This window comes from Zingiber officinale, chromosome 5B, assembly GCF_018446385.1.
Source record: "Zingiber officinale cultivar Zhangliang chromosome 5B, Zo_v1.1, whole genome shotgun sequence".
Lineage (NCBI taxonomy): Eukaryota > Viridiplantae > Streptophyta > Magnoliopsida > Zingiberales > Zingiberaceae > Zingiber > Zingiber officinale.
This window is the reverse complement of record NC_055995.1, coordinates 70,468,064-70,492,793: the sequence shown is the minus strand read 5'-3', so window position 1 is coordinate 70,492,793 and position 24,730 is coordinate 70,468,064. Positions and strand designations below refer to the sequence as shown.

The window sequence follows — 24,730 nt, the reverse complement described above, 5'->3', positions numbered from 1 at the left end:
GAGACCTGCGATCGACGCAGTTTCCTTGAAACAGGTTCGTCCCACCTCCGGCTGTGCTTCGAGGTTTTCTCGGATCGTCTGTTTCCCAGGATACAACGGTAAAACCATGAACGCAACTAAGCACTGGTTGTTCGTAGCGAACTGAAAATGCACCTGAGTGCTATCACAAGTAGTTTAGCCGAGCGGATGCACGACTGAGAGAAAAGAATCGGGGAACGAAGGTGGAGGAATTCTCTTGTTTTATGTCGAGACGTTACAGAATCATTATTAATGAGATTAATGTCGTCATTAATATTGAGACAAATCACTATTAATGAGTTTAATGTCAAGCATTGCTTCCATTACACCCTTGAGCAAGATTAAGTAGCAATATGTTGGTTCATTCTTTTGGGTAAATTTTACCTCAACTGGTCCGACATTCGACATGCGCAAGTCGTGCTCGCGCACGAGTCAACCTTGGTTCAGTACAATCCGGGCTCTAGATTTGCACCCATCCCTGCGCACTCATGCGTGAGAGAGTCTCTCCCCATGCATATGTTTATAATGCATGTGTCATAATTTAAACCAACAATAAAGCCAAGAGACTTCTAATGTGGGACTAAACTCATGTACAATAGAGTCTTTTCGTCTCCACCTCTTTATTCCATTCACATTTCCAACAAATAATTGGTAGATATTTATGATTTATTTCTTCTATATTGATCTAGAAATAGATTGACGAAAAAATCATCTTTTTTTACTAGGTAATTAAGTATATGTGTAAAATAATAATAATAATAATAATAATTGAGGTTACATAACATCAAATTGGATGTGAACAGTTTGATCCCTTAAAAGTTGTTCATCGGACGTCAGGATAAATTAAGAAAATACACATGGAGAGCCATCCTGATAATAAACATTCTCAAGTCTATAATCATTAAGGAGAAATTTTTTTAATAATACATCACAATTGAGTTTTAAACTCTGATTTATTACTAGAGAGACTAATTATGACATTGCCCATGGGATAAAAAGATCTATTATTCTAAAAAATTTGGATCATTGCTCGATTTAGGGTCATGCTAATCTTCTGTGTATAGTTCTAATTTTATCATAGGTCTACAAAGAGATAATTTAAAAAAAAAATAAAATGACGACTTGTAAAAAAACAAATTATTTAAAATATCACAAGTGATTTTTTTTTTAATTTTTAAAATATTCAAGTCAAATTAAATGTAACTGTCAGCGTTGCAACATGATTTATATAATTAAATTTGGCGGATCTCATGAGGTAATACAAATGACCTTAATTAATACTGCCAATATAATCAGACAAAGGCTTTTTACTGCACCCTAATTAACAATTTTTGCGTGTTATTATTAGCAAGTTTTAGTACACGCAGCAACCAATAGTTTACTGGGTTAATTTAATATAATTTTCATTTTTTATGCACAGTATGACATTTCTAAATCAACTTAAACATTTACATTTATAAATTTTCCATTCATCCGTTGAAAACTATCATGAATTTTTAATTGCACAAGATCTGTTTTTTTTAGAAACCTTCAAAGAAAATTACAGATCATAATCTTCAGAAATAGAAAAAGTGAGAATCTTCTATGTTGTTTTAGTAATTCAGATGTCCAAATTTCGTATGATTAATTTTGAGGTAGATGATCGTATTCTAGTTTATTTGTCAGATAAATTGAAGATACGGAAGAAATCATGGGGTTTCTAAAGTCAATAAGAGTTTATCTCAACTCCGTACAACCCTGCCTTCGTGCCAAGTCCAATTATATGCTGATCTCAATCCGGCAACCAAGGTTATAAAGACATTCCCAATGGTGATATAGATTTTTAATTTTTTTTTCTGTCGCTCCCAATAAAAATGAAGAAAGAGAATAAAAAACTGAGTTCAATTTTTTGAAGTAAGCTTCTTTAATTTGGATTACACATAGGAAATGATCCGGCCGTAAGAAGGGGGGACCCACTTCCTGAAGGGTCTCAGCCTGAGGACCGATGAAAGGCTGTGCGGTGGATGGCCGAGCCGAGCGGATGGGTAGGTCCGAACGGAGCTATAGATAAGCCCATCCATGGGCTCATGTTTCCGACGCCAAGGCAGGAAGACCGAAGGACCGAGCGGGAGTCCGCTCGGCAGGGGCCAAGGGCCGAGGGGGTTGTCCGTTCGGCCAAAATAGGGGCGAGGGTATAAAGGGGGTCGAGCGGCCTATGCGCTCGACTTAGGATATGAGATGTCAGCCGAAGCATGTCTAATGATTAGGCCGTACACAAGATCGCACGATCTTGCCGTCACATCATGGAGAGGCTGATACCGTAGTAGTATGGTCTCATGGACGTCTCCCTGACAGATCCATATTTAGACATGGCCCTTCTGACAGACCCATACCTGGGCATGGTCAAAGGCAGGTCGTTGCTTTGATTGGCACGCCCAGGCTTCTTTGAGAGATCTATATAAGGCTTCCATTTCTCCACTGGAGGTATGAAACATCTTCATTTTGAAGCCACCTTTTTGTTATTCCTCGCCTGACTTGCGCGAGGGGCCGCCGGATACCCCCTCCGGCTTTCGTTGAGTTCACCGGAGCATTCGAGATCTAGCAGAGGCGCCACGTGCCCGATGCCCGATTCCGGTTGGACAGAGGATCAAGGCGCCGCGCGGGAACGCCTCGCATCCGATCGGTAACAATGGACAAAGCGGACGACAAAACACGGTGGACGCTTTCGAGGAAGAGCTCGACGCCGTCGAGATAAGGGCCCGAAACTTGTTGAACAAAACAAGGCCGAACGGCATAGAGCAGCAAGGCAACAAGCGACATCCGTGGCCGAAGCACCTCCAGCTACCGTCGCATTTCACCGGGCCTTATTTCGCACCCCTGAAGCCGCACCAGCTCGAAGAGATAGAGGTTCTTCTTCGGACGAAATACCAAGGCGGGATGACAGAAAAGGTAAGGCTCCCCGGGCGGATTCATCTCCCGAGCGGGCCAACCGCCAATTTTCGGAGGCTATTCTACGAGACCCTCTGCCCAAGCACTACGTGCCTCCGACGATCGGCGAGTACAACGGAACAACGGACCCGGATGATCATCTGGGTAAGTTTGATAACACGGCCACGCTCCATCAATACACCGATGGAGTGAAATGCCGCGTCTTTCTTACCACACTCTCGGGATCGGCTCAACGGTGGTTCCGGAGGTTGCCGGACGGATCTATCACAAGCTTCAAGGATTTCCGAACGGCCTTCCTCCACCACTTTGCTAGCAGTCGGCGTTATCAGAAGACAAGTGTCAGCCTGTTCGCCATCAAGCAAGATCCAAAGGAATCGCTTCGAGCTTACATCCAACGATTCAACCAAGTGGCAATGGACATCCCAACGGCCACATCGGAGACGATGATGAACGCCTTCACACAAGGCCTGGTAGATGGTGACTTCTTCCGGTCGCTCATCCGAAAGCCGCCCCGAGATTATGATCACATGTTGCATCGGGCCAACGAATATATAAATGTGGAAGAAGCGCAAGCCGCTCGGAAAAAGGAAACTCCCAGCCAAGTGCTCATGCGCGGAAGACAAAGACGTGAGCCACCGTGAGGAAGAGGTCAAGCAATTCGATCCCCTCACGTCGCACGCCGCGTACAAGAAGTGGGCCGCCGCCCAAACCAAGAAGAAGTGGACCCCTCTGTTCTGCTCCTTCCACCGTCGGATACGCACAACACGAGGGATTGTCAAGTCTTCCCTTCGTGACTAATCCCATGCCCAGGAGAGCGAACGACGGTCTCCTCCCATCGACAAAAGCCTATGAAGCTGACCGGACCCGCACCGAGAGGCGACATCACCAGACGCCCGATCGGCACCGATCCCCAAGACGGAGAATCGCCGGGCGTCCAGAGAACGGTCTCGACCGTCCAGAGATCAGCATTATTGCTGGAGGGCCGACCGGAGGAGACTCCAACCGAGCCAGAAAGGCGGGCGTTCGGCACTGCAGATCCACGCGGTCGGTTGTAGCCAAGAGCGGGCAAGTGGACCGAAATTACTTTCGGCCCGGAGATTTAGAAGGAGTAGAAGTGCCCCATGACGACGCTCTGCTCATTAAAGCGGTAATAGCAAATTACACCATTCACCGCATATTTGTTGACACACAGGAGCTCGGTCAACATCATATTCAAGAAGGCGTTCGATCATTGCCAAATAGATCGAGCCTGCAGCTTCATGACCCGCCAGCCTATCGGTGTTTAACGGCAAGTTAGTTGGTCGGACAACCGGCTAGCCACCTCACGGGAGAAGAGCCGCCGAAGGACAAGGACAATAAACTTCGTGGTGGTCGACTCTCCTCATCCTACAACGTCATTTTGGGATTGACCGCAGGCGAATTCCCAGCGGTTGTCTCAACCTTCCACCGTAAGATAAAGTTCCCGTGGAGGACAAAGTAGGAGAAGTGCGGGAGATCAGCTGCCCGACGGTGCTATATAGAGATGATCCGAGCGGAAGCGCCGCTCGGAAAGCCGGACGCCGACCGCAGAGCCGCGGGCTATAATATCCGCACCGCCGGCAAAATCGAGACGAGCCGGCTATAAAATCGAAGCGCGGCGAATCCCACAGGCGGCGTTAAAATCGAGAGGCACCCGACCGGGCCTATAAATATCGAGAGCCGCCACCGCGTCGTAAATCCGAGCGAACGCGGTCGCATAAAATCGAGAGTAGCTTATATAAATAATCCGAAAGCCGCGAGCACCGTCGTTAAAATCGAGAGGCTCACCGACCGTTATATAATATCCGAGCCGGCGAGCACCGCGTTAAAATCGAGACGCGCTACGGCTAATAATCCGAGCGAGGCCGACGAGCACCGCGTCGTTAAAATCGAGGAGCACCGAGGCCGTAAATGGAGGCTATAAATATCCGAGATCGCAGGCAGGCGTCTATAAATAATCCGAGCGGAAGCCGACGAGCACCGTCGTTAAAATCGAGACGCATATAAATATCCGAGCCGACGAGCACCCGTTAAAATCGAGAGCCGGTACCAGCATAAATATATCCGAGCCGACGAGCACCGCTGCCGTTAAAATCGAGGCCGCGACCGCTACCGGCTATAAATATCCGAGCCGACAGCACCGGCCGTAAAAATCGAGAGCGGGCCGTCTAATAATAATCGAGAGGAAAGCCGCAAAGCATCGCAAATCGAAACCTGCGAGCATATATATCCAGCCGACGAGCACCGTCGTTAAAAATCGAGTCGGGCCAGAATAATCGGGAAAGCCGCGAGCACCGATAAATCGAGCCGACCGATCGGCTATAAATATACCAAGCGGAAGAACGGATATCGGAGTAAGAAACTGCGGAAACTATAAATATTAAAGCATTCAGGCCCGAAGGGGGGTTGGTCCTTCGACACTCGGCGTCTGTTGACTCCACGCAAGCAGGATACGTGCAGAGCGAGTAGGTCTGCTCACTCGCACTTTATGCAATGAGCCAAGCCGATCGGACGCGTGAGGGAGAAAGCTTAAGAGCACGACTGGCGAAAATTTTACAAGCATTAATGTTAAGCAAACAGAAGAATATTATGGACAATGAGTAAGAAGACAGGAAAAGGGACATCGTTTCATTAGAAGAAAAATTATGCCGAACGGCACGTACAAAAATTTCACATCCGCCGAGCGGAGGAAGTACAAAAAGTGCTTGAATAACCCACATCACTCCGGATCCTCAAAATTAAAAAAGGTGTCCGGGATGTCGTCGATCATGGCCGCCAGTTCGGGAGGGGGAATGCTCAGGTCAGCAGGAAGATGCCCCCCCTTCTTGAAGTACGCCGTGGTGACCTTGACCGCCTCGAGGAAGGTTGAGGAGACATTGCCACCAAACTTTTCGCCAAATCGCTCTGAGCGGATGTATTCTTGGCGCGCTACGGCTAGGCGACTCGGCTCTCCCTCCTTGTATTTTTTGAGCAACGCCCGGGAAGCAGTTAAGGAATCTTGGAGGGCCTTCAAGTTTGCTTCAGCCTTTGTGCATTCAGCCGAACGGACCTCCCGTTCGGCGTTCAGCTGGGCCTCCAGATCCTTAGATCGCTGATTTAGCGCGTGGACATCTACTTTCATTCTGTCCAGGTCAGCGATCGCCTGCCTCTTCCGGCTACCGGCGCGCTTCACCTCTTTGTCACGCTTCTTCACCAAGTCCTCTAGCCGAGCTACCTCAACAGCCAGGTCGGCAGCCTTCTTCTGTTCGGCCTCAAGAGCTTGTTTCTCCCGCTCGGCCGAGGGACCTTCCGACACTTGGAGTTTTTCCAGAAGGCCCTCCAACTCGGCTAGCCGATGGCTAGTGGCAATTTGTTCAGCCCAGCGCTGTAAGGGAAATAATAATGTCAGGAATCAAACAATAGCATGACACGGGAATGAAGATGGGTTTACCTGAGTGGCCTGCTGCATATTGTTATCGCCGAGCTGCTTGGGCGTCATAAGGGCCACCTGAATCTGGGCGTCCTCGAAGAGCTTGGCGAGCGGACCAGTCAGGGTTATTTCGTGAACGGGGCTCGATGGCCGATCGACAGACAGCAAATATTCCTCCGATGGGAATCGGAGAGTAGTCTTGATAGTAGGGTGGCCGGACGGCGCTTCTTCAGTCGCGGCCGCCTGATGCGAGGACTCCCCTATGGTGGAAGTTTCGCCCAACCGACGTAAGCGGCGGCGAGGTCGGGGAGGAGAGCCAGAAGACTGTGCGGCAGGCGAAGCCATAGGGGTCCCGATCCGGGATGGCGTGCGGTCGGGCGAAGTTACGCCGATCGGCGCCTGTGGTTCCCCCTCTTGGGCTGGCGGAAGGCGGGGGTCTCTTCGACGTTTCCGCCGAACCTCCAAAGGCGGATCTCCAACCTCGGGGGAGCCGAGGAAAAGAGATCGATTCCGCACCCGCCGCCGGGGCGATGAGGCAGCTCTCTTTCGTGCGGGGGCCCCTCCTCTCGCGTGAGGGCTTAGGATTAAACCCCCTCTGAGCTCCTTTTGGTGGCCGCAATTTCTGACTTCAATTTCAAGTGGGTAGCCTTGGATCGCCACATGACGTCACCGATGAAAGAAATTAAAATCCGGTTAGACAAAAGACTAAAGAGAGTAAAGAGTCCTTACTCATGCGGAAGGGAGATTCGCCAACGGAGATAATCCGAAATATATAGCACCCCTTCAAGAGCAAGGTCGATCTTGTATCGCTTGGCGGACAACCCACATCGCGCATGAAGATAGTGGATTACTTCCGAACTTGCTCTACGTTTGGCTCGGCGTATCCGCCATGGCGGAAGGCCACGCCGATCGGGAAGTCGGATGAAGAAGAAAAACTCCTTCCAGTGTTTGTTGGAGGTCGGCATGTTATCAAAAAATTTAAAGCCTATTCTACTTTGGAAGATAAAAGTGCCCGGCTCGGATTGTTTGGGGTAGAAGAAGAAATGGAATATCTTAGGGTCAAGAGGAATACTGTGCAACCTAAAGAGGACGACCATCCCGCTCAGCAACCTAAAGGAATTCGGCACAAGCTGGCCGAGCGGGATGCGGAAGTAATTACAAACCTCCAGAATAAATGGATGGGTAGGAAATCTAAGGCCGCCCTGGAATTGGTCTAAAAAGAAACAAATGGAGCCGATCGGCGGGTCATGTGGACGGTCGGACGGGCCGGCTATAATTATTTCGTGGTCATCAGGAAGCCCGTATGTCCGAACAAGGCGCTGGGCATGCTCCTCATCGAATCGGCTCTCCATGGTCGTGTACCAGGGCCGAATGTTAGTGTAGTCGGAGGAACTCGCCATCTCGAAAAAAATCAAAGGAAGGAAGCGAAGGAGCGAAATGCTAGAAAACCTATTAAGTGAAGGGAGAGGACTCGAAGGAAAGGTGGAAAGAATCACTGAGGTGATCTCGCTAAAACCGTAACACTAGATCCGGAGACCGCGTGAATGTAATGGAAAGCAAGCCCAATGTAAAATGTACGGCCAAAAGGGACGGAGGCTTTATACGCCGAGCGGCGGGCCTCCACCGTCCAGGTCACGAGAAACAAGGACGCCATCGGGTCGTCCATTTCAAACGGGTGCGTCCCATCGTAAGTGACGCCGCCGCCACACAAGGGTCGACACGTGGCGCCCTGTCACCGAGTGCAATTAATGCGCCCATACCGCGCATGCTCCGACTTAATGGAGAGGATTTGCATAATTTTCGAGGAGATCTAGACAAGCAAATGTCAACATTAAGCGACAAGACAACCAAAATAAAGAGCCGAGCGGCTGAATTTGGCAGAAGGGCCGGACGGCCCCAGTGATATTATAAGCTACGGAAAAGCGGCGACCGCCCGCTCGGACACATATAGTCCAGTCAGTCGGACTCACTGCCTCCTTCGACTAGACTTGAAGGGAAGGCAAGTGATCCGGCAGTAAGAATGGGGAACCCACTTCCTGAAGGGGATCAACCTGAGGACCGATGAAAGGCTGTGCGGTGGATGGCCGAGCCGAGCGGATGGGTAGGTCCGAACGGAGCTATAGATAAGCCCATCCATGGGCTCATGTTTCCGACGCCAAGGCAGGAAGACCGAAGGGCCGAGCGGGAGTCCGCTCGGCAGGGGCCAAGGGCCGAGGGGGTTGTCCGTTCGGCCAAAATAGGGGCGAGGGTATAAAGGGGGTCGAGCGGCCTATGCGCTCGACTTAGGATATGAGATGTCAGCCGAAGCATGTCTAATGATTAGGCCGTACACAAGATCGCACGATCTTGCCGTCACATCATGGAGAGGCTGATACCGTAGCAGTATGGTCTCATGGACGTCTCTCTGACAGATCCATATTTAGACATGGCCCTTCTAACAGACCCATACCTGGGCATGGTCAAAGGCAGGTGGTTGCTTTGATTGGCACGCCCAGGCTTCTTTGAGAGATCTATATAAGACTTCCATTTCTCCACTGGAGGTATGAAACATCTTCATTTTGAAGCCACCTTTTTGTTATTCCTCGCCTGACTTGAGCGTCGGAGGGCCGTCGCCGGGATACCCCTCCCGGCTCGGTTTCGTTGCAGGTTCACCGGAGCATTCGAGGATCTAGCAGGAAGCGTCACGTGCCCAGCGTCCACTGATTCCCGGTTCGGACAGGATCAGGAAAGAGAAAGTGAAAAAAACTTTAAAAAAATCTTGGTTGTGGATGCCTTGAACTATTTCTTCTTAAAGATACAGATAATATAGTCATTATTCTTAAAAATATATGAAAAATGTCATCATTTAATCTGAAAGAGATGGACAACGTAACTATTTATTTCATGAAATATGGATAATGCTAATGTAGATCTCAGTGCATGTGGAGAATGACCATAACACTATAAAAGATAATTTGATCCTACAAAAATATATATATGCACATACATATCCACAAACTCTAGACTACACTTTATCTTCCTTTTTTTCATTCTCCTCTAATATAGATTTACTTAAGCGTCAGAGTGACTGTGCTAAAGACTCCGCACTGTCATTAATCATTTCAAATCTCTTCATAAATCTTTATTATTATTAGATAATTGACGACCAAATTAATACCAATGATTATTCACCGGTGACTTGCTCATCAATGTTACAGGATCGTTCAAAATACAACTTATGTCCATTAAGCTGACCTTTAAAACCGTTTCTATTGAAATTTAAATTTAATATATTTTTTTTGGGATCCAGTTTCGTACATAACCGTGCTTTCTACTGTTTTACCATTACATTATTACGGATATTGGCAAAGGTGAGGATCTTCTATGTTTGCATTTATGGAGATGTTTTCTGCAATATTCTGAATCCAAAATTCAGAGATCTACTGAGATTTCCTGACGCTGTCCTTTTAATATACGCTTCTCAGAGTCTACGCAATGAACGCCGGCGAGGGGGCATCAAATCCCCACAGTAAACAAACATGATTTGTTGAACTTCTCCGGAATAAAATATCTTTCAAAACACATTTTTTAAAAAACATACAAAAAAATGGAAAGGCTTCTGGTGCCCACAGAACAGCTTGTCAGCTTCAATCTCGAAGGACACTAAAATACAAAGTTTTAAATGAAACTCATAATCATGATGAAGAATGGTGTTAGTGAAGGGACAAAAGCACATGCATGACAAGTGCTAGGCGGCTCTCTCGGGGCAAAGAAAAGTTACTTAATGCATATAAGACACAAGATGATGCTTTCTCAACTTCTAGTGCAATTTGCAAGTGCTTTCTGTTCATAGTTATCGTGGAAGTTCTTCAACAGCAGACATGAAATTTCAGACTAATGGAAAAAGAAATACGGTAGGAGGAAAAGGGTTGGTGGAGCTGTAAAAGCACCTCCTGTAGTTCTACTCCACCCTCATTCAATTCGAGCAATTAACAGCTTCAATAATAATAATGATAAAAAAAACTCATCTTTTCCCTGCAAGGTGGGTCATTCGATTTCAGGAATCCTAATGCACAATTCACAACTGGACAAGTAGAGGGATCAACGAGCTTAAATGCTCTGAAACAAAGAGCTTCTCGTGTGCTCTGTCTCTCTCTCCCTCCTCTGCATGCGTTGCTTAAGCTTTGTAAGCTTGATGATGAAGTACGATGTCAGAGTTGATCGAGGGAAGAGAGGGAGTTGCACCAAGAAAACTGACAACTACCAAACTGTGTACTAGTGTTATAGCTTCTTACCAGCGTCTTATTTATATATATATATTTACTTGTGATTCTTTTGTTCCGTCCAAGCCATCTTGATCTTGTCTTCCCCTCTGCTTGTCTCCACCTTCGCCTCTTAAAAAAATGCAGGAAAAGGAAGGCAAAAACTTGGCCGACAATACTAGTCTGTCGGAAGCAAGCATATGAATCTCCTGCGCTGGCATCGCACGCACAATGAGAAGTGAGAAGTGTGAGAGAGAAATGGTGAGGGGGGAGACGAGGCATCCTCCTCGTTTTTCCATGGAAATCGGCCGTCTCGCTGCCGCATTGCCATCTAGCCTCCTCCTCCTCCTCCTCCTCATCATCATCACTGGCGGTGCGGTCGTGGTGGAGTCAGCCACCGACTCATCGGATGGTAATCCATTCTATTCTTTCTTCATTGTTCTCCATTTTGAATCGTGGATCATACCGACTATTTGCGATCGCCAAGATGATAAAAAAAAAATCGATTTTTAGGGTTTCTCTGTTCTTGCTTTCAGAAAGGAGATCGAAAAAAAATATTTTTTTTCTTTCTTTGCAATCGCTTTCGATTAGAGTAGAGCACTGACGAAGTAGATTTGCTATTTTGTAGTTCAAGCACTTGGCGTGCTATACACTTATTTGAATAGCCCCCCGCAGCTTGCCGGTTGGAAGCCGAGCGGCGGCGATCCATGCGGCGATTCGTGGAAGGGGATCACTTGTTCTGGTTCAGCAGTAACTGCTATGTTAAGAACCCTAGACTTCTAGCTAAATTTCACTCCTCTTGTCAATTTTTTGTACTCATATCGGTTTTTTTTTTTTTGTGTGTGTGTCTCATCAGCCAGCTATCAGGATTAGGGCTCAATGGTTCCCTGGGATTTCTCCTTTCAGATCTCTTGTCCTTAACAACACTGTGAGAAATCGTTCATGCTTAGTATTGTTGATACACATCCATTTTCTGTTAAAGTTTCTTCTAATGCTTGCTTAGCATTTGCTCACAGTGACCTGAGTGACAACAATATACAAGAGACCATTCCATATCAGTTACCACCGAATGTTATATATCTGTAATGTTTTTATTCTCGAGTACTTAGATTGTCTTTTCGCTTATCGAATCTACAAGTCTACAACATTAGCAAAGTCATTTTGATTCCCCGTACATTCTAGTAATCTGCTTCCCTCACTGATGCAGGAATCTTGCTGGTAATAATCTTTCTGGAAATCTTCCATATTCTATATCCAATATGGCTCAATTGAATTACCTGTAAGTCCTTATTTGTGGGGTTATATACTTCAATCTGATGTAATTTTGGTATGGCTCGATTAATGATAAATATATCAATTGCAGTAATCTCAGCCACAACCAACTTTCTCAATCAATTGGTGATATCTTTAGGAATCTTCAGAGCCTCTCTGACTTGTAAGATCTTTCAGAATCCTTTTTACAGTTCTTATTATTATTTCAGTAACTAGTAGGATATATGACTATCCTTTTTATTGTTTGTGAAATTAATCTTGTCGATATTCTTTTTAGTTCATTAGTTCAAGAATAATTCTAGTCGGCATTAACATTTAGGCGTGTACTTATCAATTGTCAAACAAAAAAAAAAGTTTGTCATTGTATAGTGTTAATGTTGGTGTGTGAATCATAAATTTATTTGATTCAGAATCTAAGAATGTATATAAGATCATTCCCTATATAAAATTTGAAGTCCTGAAGCAATTTTTGTCAGGGATTTGTCTTTCGATAACTTTACGGGAGATCTTCCAAGCTCTTTTGGCTATTTGTCAAACCTTTCTAGTCTGTAAGTGCACTAACTAACCGCCACAATTTTTGGTTACAATGCACCTAAGAAAAAGCGTCCTCATTTTCCTCTTTTTTTTCTTTTTGATTTTGATTCTTTTACAGTTTTTTACAAAGCAACCAACTGACAGGACCAATTGATGTTCTTGCAAATCTCAGCCTAAGTAATCTGTAAGTTACTTTCTGCAAGTTTCATATTCTCAATTCTGTATACATCAGTCTCATACTCGTATTACAGAAACATTGCAGCTAACCATTTTACTGGATGGATACCTCCGGAGTTCAGCTCCATTCAAAATCTTGAGTGAGTTTCCCATATCATGATATCAGTGTAAATATTTCTCTTCCATTTATCTTGATTTATGTCTGCATTCTCATACATAGACTTGGAGGTAATTCATTTTCCAATAGTCTGGCTCCACCTCCACCACTATACACGCCACCGCCTCCAAGTAGGCCACACAGGGTGCATAATAGTAGTCAAGCTTCTTGGCATGCACCGCAGAGGTCATTACCTCAAGATCATGCAAGTGATCACAAGAGATTGTCTACAGGCCTGTTAATAGGGATAGCTACAGGCTCCATACTTGGTCTACTTTGCATAATACTCGCCCTTGTATTATGCCTTCGCAAAGTCCACAAGAGTGAAGATATCAGTGCAAATAATGCAAATGATCATGGAAGGCCTGCTGCCGTTGCTACAAATACAGGTTACTCCCTTTCTCATATTTAGAGAAGAAAAGTGTATTGGTTCTCATATGCTAAGAACCAGGTGATTCTGCTCGGATCACTGATTTATGTTTGTTTAGGTCTATCTGCGATGTTATATATTGAATAGTTTAACTATGTAATACTCTCTGTGTACATTACTTGACTAGTGATTGCAAAGGAGATGCAAGAGAAGAAGCTGAAAAGTTCTATTACTACTCCAAAACCTATTGCTGACACTGTGACAGTTGAGAAGATGCACGGGAAGAGTGGAGCTAGCAAGCGTCCAAAAGTTCCTATAACTGCAACACCATATACAGTTGCTTCTCTTCAAATGGCAACAAATAGCTTTAGTCAGGATTTTCTTGTTGGTGAAGGCTCCTTTGGTCGGGTTTACAGAGCCGAGCTTCCTAATGGAAAGGTGATCTTCCATCTACTTTGTGACAAATCTCTCTCAAGATTATTTTGGAACTTCTACAAAGTACAAACTATTAAACATATCAAGGGCAATTACTCAATAGTCTACAAAAGGGCAAATAAACTATTGATTCATGCAGGAGGATATAAGATCAAATCAATGAGATATTCTTATAAGCCATTGGAATATGATTTTTTTGTATGCTTTTCATGATTTAACTAACACACAGCTCTTTGAATTTTCTGTCCTGAAACTTTGATAATGTAACTAGTAAACTGTACTTTATCTATGATTCCTATAATGAGAAAAGTTTGCCTTTTTTTGCTAGTTAATGTTTCATATTCCCTGAAATTTTTGGTTGTCGTCATCAAGTTGAAATGCATCCTGCTTCTTATTAATTGGTTTGTAGTTAAATCATCCATTGCAAGTATCTCAGCTCGTTTTCTTCCCAGGTTTTGGCGGTTAAAAAAATAGACAGTGTGGCAATATCCTTACAGGAGGAAGACAACTTCCTCGAGGCTATTTCAACTATGTCAAGGCTTCGGCATCCAAACATTGTTATACTTTCAGGCTATTGTATCGAATATGGGCAGCGGCTTTTGGTTTATGAGTATATTGGAAATGGAACCCTGCACGACAAGTTGCACTTTACCGATTTCAGCAGCAAGATATTATCCTGGAATGCACGCATAAGAGTGGCGCTTGGCACCGCCAAAGCACTCGAGTAAGCATGGTATACGGTTTGAAATTCTCCATCTTTATTCGGATACTTAAATTTATCTACATTGTGAATTATACACAGGTACCTGCATGAAGTATGCTTGCCTGCTGTTGTACACAGAAACTTCAAGTCTTCAAATATTCTACTCGATGAAGAACTCAATCCTCACTTATCGGACTGTTGTCTAGCTGCACTAAGGCCAAACACAGAGAGACAGGCATTCAAAAAAGCTATCTAAATTTGTTATATGCCAACGATATTGATCATTTAGTTTGTCTCTGAAATCATTGCATTTTCACACGATAGGTTTCAACCGAGGTAGCTGGCTCATTTGGTTACAGTGCTCCAGAATTTGCAATGTTGGGAGTGTATACCATAAAGAGTGATGTATATAGCTTCGGCGTCGTGATGTTAGAGCTGCTGACTGGTCGGAAGCCACTGGATAGGTTTACTCTTCGGCACACATTCTCATATTCAACCTAGATTTTCTGTTTTTTGTTCTTCCTTTTTCTATTTGCTTGCACATGCTTTAGTTCTAGAGCGAGGTCAGAACAATCTCTAGTCAGATGGGCATCTCCTCAACTTCATGATATCGATGCATTGTCCAAGATGGTAGATCCTGCATTGAACGGAATGTACCCAGCAAAATCGCTCTCCCGTTTTGCCGACATAATCGCACTCTGTGTTCAGGTACTTTACTAGTTCTTGATTCCTTGAATGAAAATGAAAATAAAAATAAAAATAAAAATAAAAAGTCAGTCGATCAAATCACATAACGCACACTGATTTGAGTTGTCTTTCCTTCACAAATCCTCGCGAGCTAGTCCTTTGATTTTGTGCAATAGGAGCGAGTTCACTCCCTGCTTTCGAGTATTAGAGATGCTCAAAACATCAAAGCTAAAGTCAGTATTCTATGCTTTGTATTGACAGCCAGAGCCGGAATTCCGCCCCCCGATGTCGGAGGTTGTCCAGCAACTAGTCCGGCTAGTGCAAAGAGCAAGTGTGGTCCGGAGGCACTCAGACGAACTTGGGTTTTCTTACAGAGTGCCTGATCAGAACACAAGCATGTCTGAAATATCCAAGTTTTAAGATGAAACACAAGTGATGGAGACGGAAAATGGCACATGTAGAAGCATTAGATCCTTAAGAGATGAGAGAATAAATACACATTATAACAGGCCGAAGGAAAGTTTTCCTTTCCGAGTATTCTTCAGCATTGAATCAATCCTCTTTGCGTTGTACATGTATGATATGGCTCCTCACTACATCTATAATAGATTCTAATGCACATTCTTAAGAATTAATTATGATAATCTTAATTTGATAATGCTGAAGTTAAATTTAGATTTTATTAATCTCTATGGATTAATTGTTGGATTTAGTAGTTTATCATTAAAAATTAGTTTTCAAAACTATGACATTGAATAAGGACATGAATGAATGGTTTATTTTTGTGTTTTTTTATTATGAGAAGTGATTGTAATATAATAAAGACGACCAAGAAAATATTGACACCAGGTTTTAATATGAAGGATATAGCTTAGTGGATATGATACTAAGGATTACAATCTTTAAAACGTTCATAGAACTAGTATTATTACAATTCAGTATTAGAGTGGCCAAACAATTTGGCTGATGGTGGGCGAGTGATGACCAAACAAGTCAGGGGGCTCGCATTTTAATCTTCTTGTTTGTTTAAATTTGTATTCGAATCATATTTCATGAGCCAATGGGTATTGTGAGCTTTATTTCAATTCCTTCCAAATTGATAATATTATTTCTTCAATGTGAGTGCACTTTATTTTGTAGGACAACAAAGGCTAGCATCAACTATTCTTGGGAGCATTTATAGTAGGGAACACGGCTTGACGGCCTAGTCATGTCCCTTATTATTTCTCGCAGATCAATGGACAAAGGCTATTGAGCTCCTCTCAGTAGCCAACACGGCTTGATCGTGTCCTTGACACGGCCTGACCGTGCCCCTTACTGAAGCTTGACAAACTCTCCTCAGTAGCCAACACGACCTAGTCGTGCCTCATGGCACGATCATGCATGGTATAAAGAATTTGGCATTTTGTGGAAGACAAGATCCCCAATTTTGAGAAGCCGCCATCAGGAGCGTCATCTCCATCTTCTTCCTCAACTCTTCCACGGGTGGATCTCTATCTTCAAGCTGTTCATCATCCACGCTAAGTTGGAGGGATTCCTCCGGTCATCTCCAACGTCATCGACACTTCATGAGAAGGGGATTCTCTTCTCTATCGAAGGACTTTGTCGACTCCACCTTTATCCACTAGAGTTGGGATTCCTAGCTCCACTCCATCTCCCCTCATCCATCAAGGAGAAGAGACGACTGGGGATTCCTGTCATCATCACATTCATTCCTTCCTACCGTCGACGATCTTTCTCCACCGAAAGTTTGAGATTCCAAAACCCCATCCCTGGCCATCCATTTATCCATAGTATCCTTAGATGTTGCTTCTCTATAGATTCAAGCGGATCTGAACAAGAATTGTCTTAATCCTCTGATACGGGTTATGATAAGTGGACCTAGAAGGTGACCTGGCAGATAGGATCAAGGTGATAGGGTGGTCAAAGTTAGAGTGATATGATACTTATACCCGAGAGGGAGTGATATTCCCCCTTTTGGCTTTGATTAATTGTTCAGTGCTAAGGTTCTTATATTCAACCAGATTGGGTTGTAATCTGGTTAGAGGGAGACGGTAAGTCCTCAAGCCACGTGAACCAGGGAGTTTGGTGTCTCAGGACTTGCCAGATAAGGCAACCATGATTGAGGTCGGCCGGTCTTAAGGGCCAACCAGAACTATTAGCTCGCTCCACAATAGATCAACCGCTGGAGGACCGTAGGTATAACGAAGTGGACCTTCTTCAGATAACTTATCATATGCTCGGTCAAGTAAAAGGATGACGGGACCTACGACACTCATACTCATATTACAGCTCAAATGGAATTCCGGCAAAACATACATTATCAAAGGGATTTCCAGGAAGTATGATGCACTCTACCATTCCCCAAGCGAATATCTCAATGCTGCGTAGAACGTGATTAAGCAACTCAATATGATATATAGCAATGGAATATGTAGAACGTATCTGAACAGCTCAATAAAAGTGGTTAGCTTAAGGACCGGCTGAATTATGCTCAACTAACAACATCATCCTAACAAGGCGGTCGGCTTAAGGACTGACCGGGTTGTATTCAGTTGACAACATCTTAAGGACTCTATTAAAAAAGTCTTACCAATGGAGATATCTTTTCTATATCTTTAAATTCATGATTATATTTTCATTGAGTGAATTACATGTTTTACTTGAAATTGGTGCAATACCACTCGAGTCGTCGACATATTTTTTTTTCTGAAACACTACTAATCCAAGACCAAGTCTTGATACCTCTTTTTAGTTTTCTATCTTCAGTGATCAATGGTCCAACTTGAGGGATTCAGCATTGTTCGTCCTCCTCTCTTCAATGGAAATGATTTTCCATATTGGAAGAAGAGGATGAAAGTTTACTTGAAGACAAACATCGAGCAATAGTTCACCATCCGATGAGGGTACCAAGCACTTATAGACGAAGTAACAAAAGTACCACTCAACCCTGAAAGATGAAGTCCAAAAGATAAGAAGAAAGCCCATATCGTCTCAAAAGTGTTCAATACGATTCAATGTTGACTCACAAAAGAAGAACTCAACCAAGTCAGCTCACATGAGAATGCAAAGGAGCTATGGGATAAGTTCATCGAACTACACGAAGGAACTACCGACTCAAGGGTAATGAAGCGTGTTCTACTATTGAATTCATTATTTAACATTAAAATGTAGGACGGAGAAATTACAAGCCAACTGCACACGAAGATCAAGGATATACTTAAAGACCTGCACATGATCAGACATCAACTAGAGAATCGTGACATTATCAGATACGCTCTAAACTCATTCCCTCGAACCTCACTATGGGCATCAATCGTAGATGCCTATAAGGTTTCAAAGAACCTTTCAAAATTAAAGCTAGATGAATTATTTTGTGAATTAGAGCTGCACAAATAAACTAACAACCCAAAGGTTGAGAAAGAAATTATATTTTTTGTAGGCACTTTGAAGGGAGTTAAACTCGAAATAGAAACTAAATCTGAATCGGAATCGGACGAAGAAGAGCAACTAGTGAACATGGTAAGGAAGATGTTCACCAGATGCAAGAAAAACTTCACCAGACGTGACATAAAGAAGATGTCCAAGTCTGCATCCATTAACCTAAAGGCGAACATCACATGCTACGGTTGCAACAAAAAGGGACACTTCAAATACAAATGCCCAAACGAAGACAAGATCAAGAAGACAAAGAAAAAGAAAGCACTAAAGGTGATTTGAGACGAGTCTTCTTCAAACGGATCGGAAGTTGACGAACCGAAGCAAGCTAGCTACCTAAAGCTGATAGCAACCGAAGGCAAATCAAATCTAGAAGAAGAGTCTGAATACGAGTCGAGCAATGGGTCCACATTCGGTTCGGATGAACCAACTCGGGTAACATTTAATTATACCATAAATTTTTTTAAAATTATTTCCCGCCTAAACAAAAAATTAACAAAAACTGAGGAACATGCTAAACTCCTTCTAAAGAAAAATAATATCCTTAAGGAACAACTAAGCTTGATCTCTTTAACTGACCAAGTTCAAGATAGAAATTCAACTTAAGCTATACATCTTGAAGAAGAAAATTCTATTTTGAAAAAATAAATTAAAGAGTTAAAGGAATAGTTGGAAAAGTTTACTGCAGGATCCAAGTATCTAAATATGATCCTTGGATCCCAAAGAATTGTGTAGAATAAATCTAGACTTGGATACTGTTGGTACAAGTTGCACCAGAATCAAACCTAAGTTTTGATGTTGTCAAAGGTTCAAGCTAAGTCTTGTTGTGATCTAATAAGTTAACTAAGTGTGCAAGCTGTTTACTCAACCTAGGAAGACCTAGTTGGAGGCTAGGCAAGAGAAGTCTTAGTAGATCGTGGAACCTAGGTGGAAAGACCAAGTGGGTCGAGAGGACCTGACACTTGGTAGTGAGATCGAGAGGTCTGGAGGACTGAAGATCGAGAGAAAGTCCTAGCAAGCCGATCAATGCTAAGTGAAAAGTCCAAACATATATGGAGGATCAAAGTTGGGCAGGAAGGTTAAGGTAAACAACTGGAGGAGCAATACTGAGGTCGTGTTTCTGAAGGGACCTAAGGTCGCTGATCCAATTGAAGAAACCGGGAAAGTTTTCAAGTTGAGATCAAGACAGTTGAACTGTCTATTATTATTACTCATGCATTTTATATATTACTATGCTAATCTTTGTTTTGCAAGAATATACTGTTTAATTCTATTTTGCAAGTTCGACCTGATCAGTTGACCGAATACAAGGATCGGTCGACTGAACAGGCTAACTCAAAACAGACTCCAGTTCAGACCAAACCAGAGTGAAATTCGATCAAATCTCGATCTGTTGACTGAACCAAAGGATCGGTCGATCGAACCCTGACGATGTGGCACAGATCAGTTCAGTCAGAAGTAGAGAAAGAAACTAAGCTGATCGGTCCAGTATCAGATCTCAGCGAAGATGGAAGGAAGCTGGTTTGGTCGATCGAACCCAAGGATCGGTCGATTGAACGTCGATGACTCTTATAAAAGTGAGTTCGAGGTCCGAGGCTGGGGAAGAAAATCTATTTTGGTTCGAAGTTCATCTATGTGTTAGCTGCGGCTGTTCGTGCTACTGCTTTACAACTCACGCAAGCAACTACTTCATTCAAGCGCTGACCGAACATTATCTTCCATATAAGTGTTGGTATATTTTATTTTTAAAAAGCTTGCATTGTACTTAAACTCATATAAGATAGTATGTTGTTACTATTTTATATTCCTGCATATTGTACGCACTACTTCTTTCAAGGGTTTTCGGAAAGAAGAGTCTTAGTAGATTGTCCATCAATGCGATCAAGGATCGCGGGCCTTGGAGTAGGAGTTGACCTAGGCTTCAAACCAATTAACCGAAGTGTGTTATTTAATTTCCACTACATGACTTTGATTTAAACAAGTAAAAGAAAAGTTTTTAAAAGCATGATATTCACCCCCCTCCCCCCCTCTATCGCACTCTTTCGATCCTACAGATACAAGTCTAACTCAACATTTAAATCCTTTTAAGCTCTAACTTTAAATAAAAAATTAACTAAAGCTTGAGTTCATAAAATCAAATCAAATAAACCTAAATTAAATAAAAAAAATTAATCTAAACTTAAACTATAATCAAGTATCTTTTAATTATAAAACTAAATAATAAAAACAATAACAAATCAAAAACTTAAAATAGAAGTTCAATAATTCAAGGGGAGACTCTAAATTACTTGACATCTCTAAAACAATAATTTATCTGGTTAGGTAATTAGGACTAGTTTAATTAGGGACAAAAGTTTAACTTGACAAACAGTACTAGAGAAGTTTTAGATGATAGTAAGTTAGGGAAGCTCTGTCTATGCATGTCTAGGAAGATATGACTTTCACTTAGTGCATTTGGCTTAGTGGAACTAATTGAAGCTACCTCTTACTAATTTTAGCTAGTTAGACTAAAGTTTTGTATTAAGTTCAGTGGACAGGATTATTTAAAAAATTTCGAAGGCGTGGTTACTCTAATAGTGTCCAGGTGACTCACCACAACTTTTGATTTGGATCAACTCCCTAGACACATAAGAAGTTTTCCTTGTAGTTGACAAGAATTCTTAAGGGTGTGTCAAGTTGAGGGGGGGGGGGGGTCATAATTGAAAGATTAAACATAATTTTTAAAATTCTTTCAAAACTTAGTTTTACAATTATTTGAAACTCTGTTTAAAAATTTTACTTTGAAAATTACTTTGAAAATCTTCAAAGAAATACTCTTTTGCACAACTCTTAGTTCTTAAAATTATTTGGAATATTACTTTGAAAACACCTTGAAAAATATTTTGCAAAATTCATATAAAGTTTTATATTTGAAAATTATGTGCAATATGTCTTTTTAAAATACTAGAAGAGTTTTTTTAAAAAATGTTTTGAAGATTAACCGTAAAAAATTACTTAAATTTCAAAAGTTGCCTTAAAAACTAACTTTAAAAATTAGTCTGCAATACCATTTTGAAAAATTATTTTAAAAGCCCCCTTTAGTAATTACTCTGAAAAATTATATTTTAAAAATTATGTTTTTGAAATACTTAATTATGTCTTTCAAATAGAGAGTAACCTTAAATTTATGTCGTTTTTATGTATGTCAAAGGGAGAGAGTAATCCTAAATTAGAAAAGTTAAGATTATTTCTAATCTCTCAAACTTTGAGAGAAAATATTTCTAATCTCCTAAATTTTTCGAGTCTCTCAAACTTTGAGAATCAACCCTTAAAGACCTAAGCCTAATTTAAGAAAATGGTCAAACATTAAAAATAGGAAGATTGTTGGTGCAATCGACCTCTAGGATTTTGATGTTTGACAATATACCTAAGTTTAGTCAGTTTGACTAAGGGTTAATCCAAACATGACTTGATGTTTAGAAGAGAGAAGTCTAGTCAGGACTAGATGACTAGCAAGGGTAAGTCCTAACCGAAGGATAGATAGGTGAGAAATCTACTGATTGACTAGTCCTAACGGGAGGTTAGGAAAAGGGAAGTCCTTGTGAGTGAAGTCGGACCCTAGTGAGTGAAATTAGATAGTAAAAGTCTTGGTGAGTGAAACTAGGTAGTGTAAGTCCTGGTAAGTGAAGTTGGACCTTAGTGAGTGAAGCTAGGTACTGGAAGTCTTGGTGAATAAAGCCAGATCCTAGTGAGTGAAGAGGTGGTGGAAGTCCTGGTTAATGAAGCCAGACAATGGAAGTCCTAACGAGTGAAGTTGGGTAACCCTAAGGGGTGGTAACCTTAGGTAATATGTGACCAACTAGTTTTTGGTTGATCACACGCAGTCAACTGGACTAGCAAATTATTAATAATGCTAACACTGTTTTTCTTTACCATTTTATATCTATTGTGCTAACTCAATGTTGCAAGCAAATCTTAGTAGATCGGCTTGGTTAGATATTAACCAAGACCAGAGAAAGTCTAAATAGATCTGGAGGACCAGATGTTTGACAGGTAAGTGAAGGTAAGTCACTGGAGGAGAGTGACTAAGTGAGGACGCATCCCGGTTGAAGGGGCAGTAGACGGCGGTCTAATTTAAGTTCATTTCGAAAACCTAAATTGAAACCCTAACTAGATCATGATATGGAGGATAGGGTCTAAGTTATAAATTAATCATATTATTATTGTGCTAACTTTATTTTACAGGTTATATATTGTCGTATTGGACTAACCTAATTTCCAGGGTAAAAGGAACAAAAAGGCCTCTGGTGAATAATACTCGAGGCACTTTCAAGCATTGGAAGACGCCTAAAAACATTGGGTAAATGGATAATATTGCTTGCATGGCCGAGGCCAAACTTCCAACGATAAATTTTGCACACGCTGGAAATTGATCCTGTACAAGGTGACAAAAGGTGAATACACTTGTTCTCAGCACCCCTGCCAACTTATCCCAGGGCCAACACGGAGGAGGTAAATCACGAGCGGCTACTAACCTTGGGAATAGTGACTAGTACATAAGGGAGACATTTACCGTGGAGATTCGAACCTCAAATCTCATGGTGACAACACCTCATGTGCTAGCCACTAGACCATCCCGAAAAGACACCTATGCATCATAGTTAAAATTCGAACCTCAAGCGACCCAATATCGGGTCCCATGGTAATTAAATGGGTAATATTGATTAAATTCAAAATGGATAATTAAACTTGAAGATTTAATACATTTAAATGAAAATATAACCTGAAAAAGGCGAAGAATCCGTCTCACCAAATCTATGGAATTCCATAGACTAATTCCCCCTTAATTGCACTCTCCTTCAGGTTGGCACTCTGGTCGGTGGCATAATTTTCTCAAATTTTAATTTATCGTAATGAAAAAGATTAATCTACACAAAAAGTAATTCCGTTGCCGGGACTTGAACCCGGGTCTTTCGGGTGAGAGCCAAATATCCTGACCAACTAGACTACAACGGATAGTTGAATGTGTCCTCTACTTAATTTACTGCTTTTAAAAATTATCAATCAGAGGGTTATATGAGATTCATTGCAAGTTTCGTCAAATTAAGTCAAATTTAGTCTTGAATAATATTTTAGACATTGTTTGGAACAACAGAGAGATTTTCCTTTTGAGCTTTATGTGAGACCAGCATTTTATAGCACAACTGCGGCAACTTTCTCGTTACATGAAGAGTGCTCGAGCTCAAACTTGAACTTTCATCATAGAGTAAAACATGGAGTACAACATGATATTTCTAAAACATAATATAATAAATGATTAATAGTAATTTAAAATTTATAAAAAAAAATTATTAAAAGAAGAGACAAAATATTCATGAGGATGCCCAAGTTTCATATAAGAATTTGAGAATTATTTTATGATTTTTTTTTAATTTTAGTGAAATAGATAGTAAAATTTTTTAAATCTTTAAATGGTGGTCACAGAAGGCTCAAAATTTTCCCGTCCTCTTTGTGATTGCTAAAGAAATTTAGCTTGTCCAGTGTCAATTGTTATTATGGAGCAGACGTTCAGTGCCGATAACAACATATTAGATGAACGATGATTGACTTTGTCTCCTGACTCATTGGAAGATCAAGTATTACTTGACAACTGGACCATAGTCGATAAAAGAATCCAATAAATACAACTTTCTGATGACAAAGTCAATGAATTTGATACCGAAGGAACCAATACAACGGGAACGAGAAAAAGAAGTGATAACAACGTCACTTCCTAATGTAAAAGGGTAAAAATATAAAAGGATAAAATGTAAAAGAACTACATGAATTTTGATTCGTAAGGGGATACATAGAACTTAAATAAGTGCAAACTTCTTTTTAATAAATTTAAGTTTTAAAATTTTTAATATAATAATCTTGAACTATGGTGAACTGTGAACCGTAATAGTCTTGAATGGTTAAGGTTAAGGGTCGACTTATTAGGAATCATTGAACTAGAGTTCTGAACCGTCGAATCGTCGGTTCCGAACTGTTGTCAGGTTTAGCATAGACTCTCATGATTTTATTTTAGGCTCTACCCAAAGGCCTCATATCAATGGAGATATCTTTATCCCTTTAAAACCTATGATCTTTTTCATATCTTTCTAATGTGAGACTTTGATTGTATTCTCAATAATTTTCACCTTAGACGAAGGACCACTATTACTCTTATGGTTCGGGCCTCGCCGTAAGCATTCAGTCACTCTTAACCTACTTTGGGCCTCCCATAAGCATTTGGTCATCCTGACCTTCTTCGGGTCTCCTGCAAGTATTCTATCACCCTAACTTGTTTCAGGTCTCCCTGCAAGCATCTAATCACCCTGAT

At 41.9% G+C, this 24,730-nt stretch overlaps 1 protein-coding gene and 2 non-coding genes across 3 annotated transcripts; 1 reads left to right on the top strand and 2 right to left on the bottom strand.

Annotated features, from left to right (window-relative positions):
• Positions 1–1,010: 1,010 nt before the first annotated feature.
• On the bottom strand, positions 1,011–1,113 carry LOC121988028. Its single transcript, XR_006113789.1, has one exon. It is a non-coding gene; the product is annotated as a U6 spliceosomal RNA (small nuclear RNA).
• A 9,389-nt stretch (positions 1,114–10,502) lies between these two features.
• Positions 10,503–15,610, top strand: LOC121984506 (protein STRUBBELIG-RECEPTOR FAMILY 8-like). The gene is made up of 16 exons (XM_042537458.1): positions 10,503–11,026; positions 11,243–11,375; positions 11,471–11,542; positions 11,631–11,696; positions 11,822–11,893; positions 11,978–12,049; positions 12,363–12,434; positions 12,539–12,604; positions 12,672–12,737; positions 12,818–13,143; positions 13,312–13,562; positions 14,012–14,283; positions 14,362–14,497; positions 14,587–14,726; positions 14,814–14,970; positions 15,211–15,610. Exons 1-16 carry the CDS (start codon positions 10,846–10,848, stop codon positions 15,367–15,369), a joined length of 2,241 nt encoding a protein of 746 aa, XP_042393392.1. The 5' UTR covers positions 10,503–10,845; the 3' UTR covers positions 15,370–15,610.
• Positions 15,611–23,309: 7,699 nt separating this feature from the next.
• On the bottom strand, positions 23,310–23,382 carry TRNAE-CUC. The gene has a single exon. It is a non-coding gene; the product is annotated as a tRNA-Glu (tRNA).
• Between the last annotated feature and the right edge of the window lie 1,348 nt (positions 23,383–24,730).

Coding starts and splice junctions, on each gene's coding strand:
- LOC121984506 (XM_042537458.1), top strand. CDS start 10,846: ATGAGAAGTGAGAAGTGTGAGAGAGAAATGGTGAGGGGGGAGACGAGG. Junction 13,144..13,311: donor TGCCGTTGCTACAAATACAG/GTTACTCCCTTT, acceptor TTACTTGACTAG/TGATTGCAAAGGAGATGCAA. Junction 14,498..14,586: donor GGCCAAACACAGAGAGACAG/GCATTCAAAAAA, acceptor TTCACACGATAG/GTTTCAACCGAGGTAGCTGG.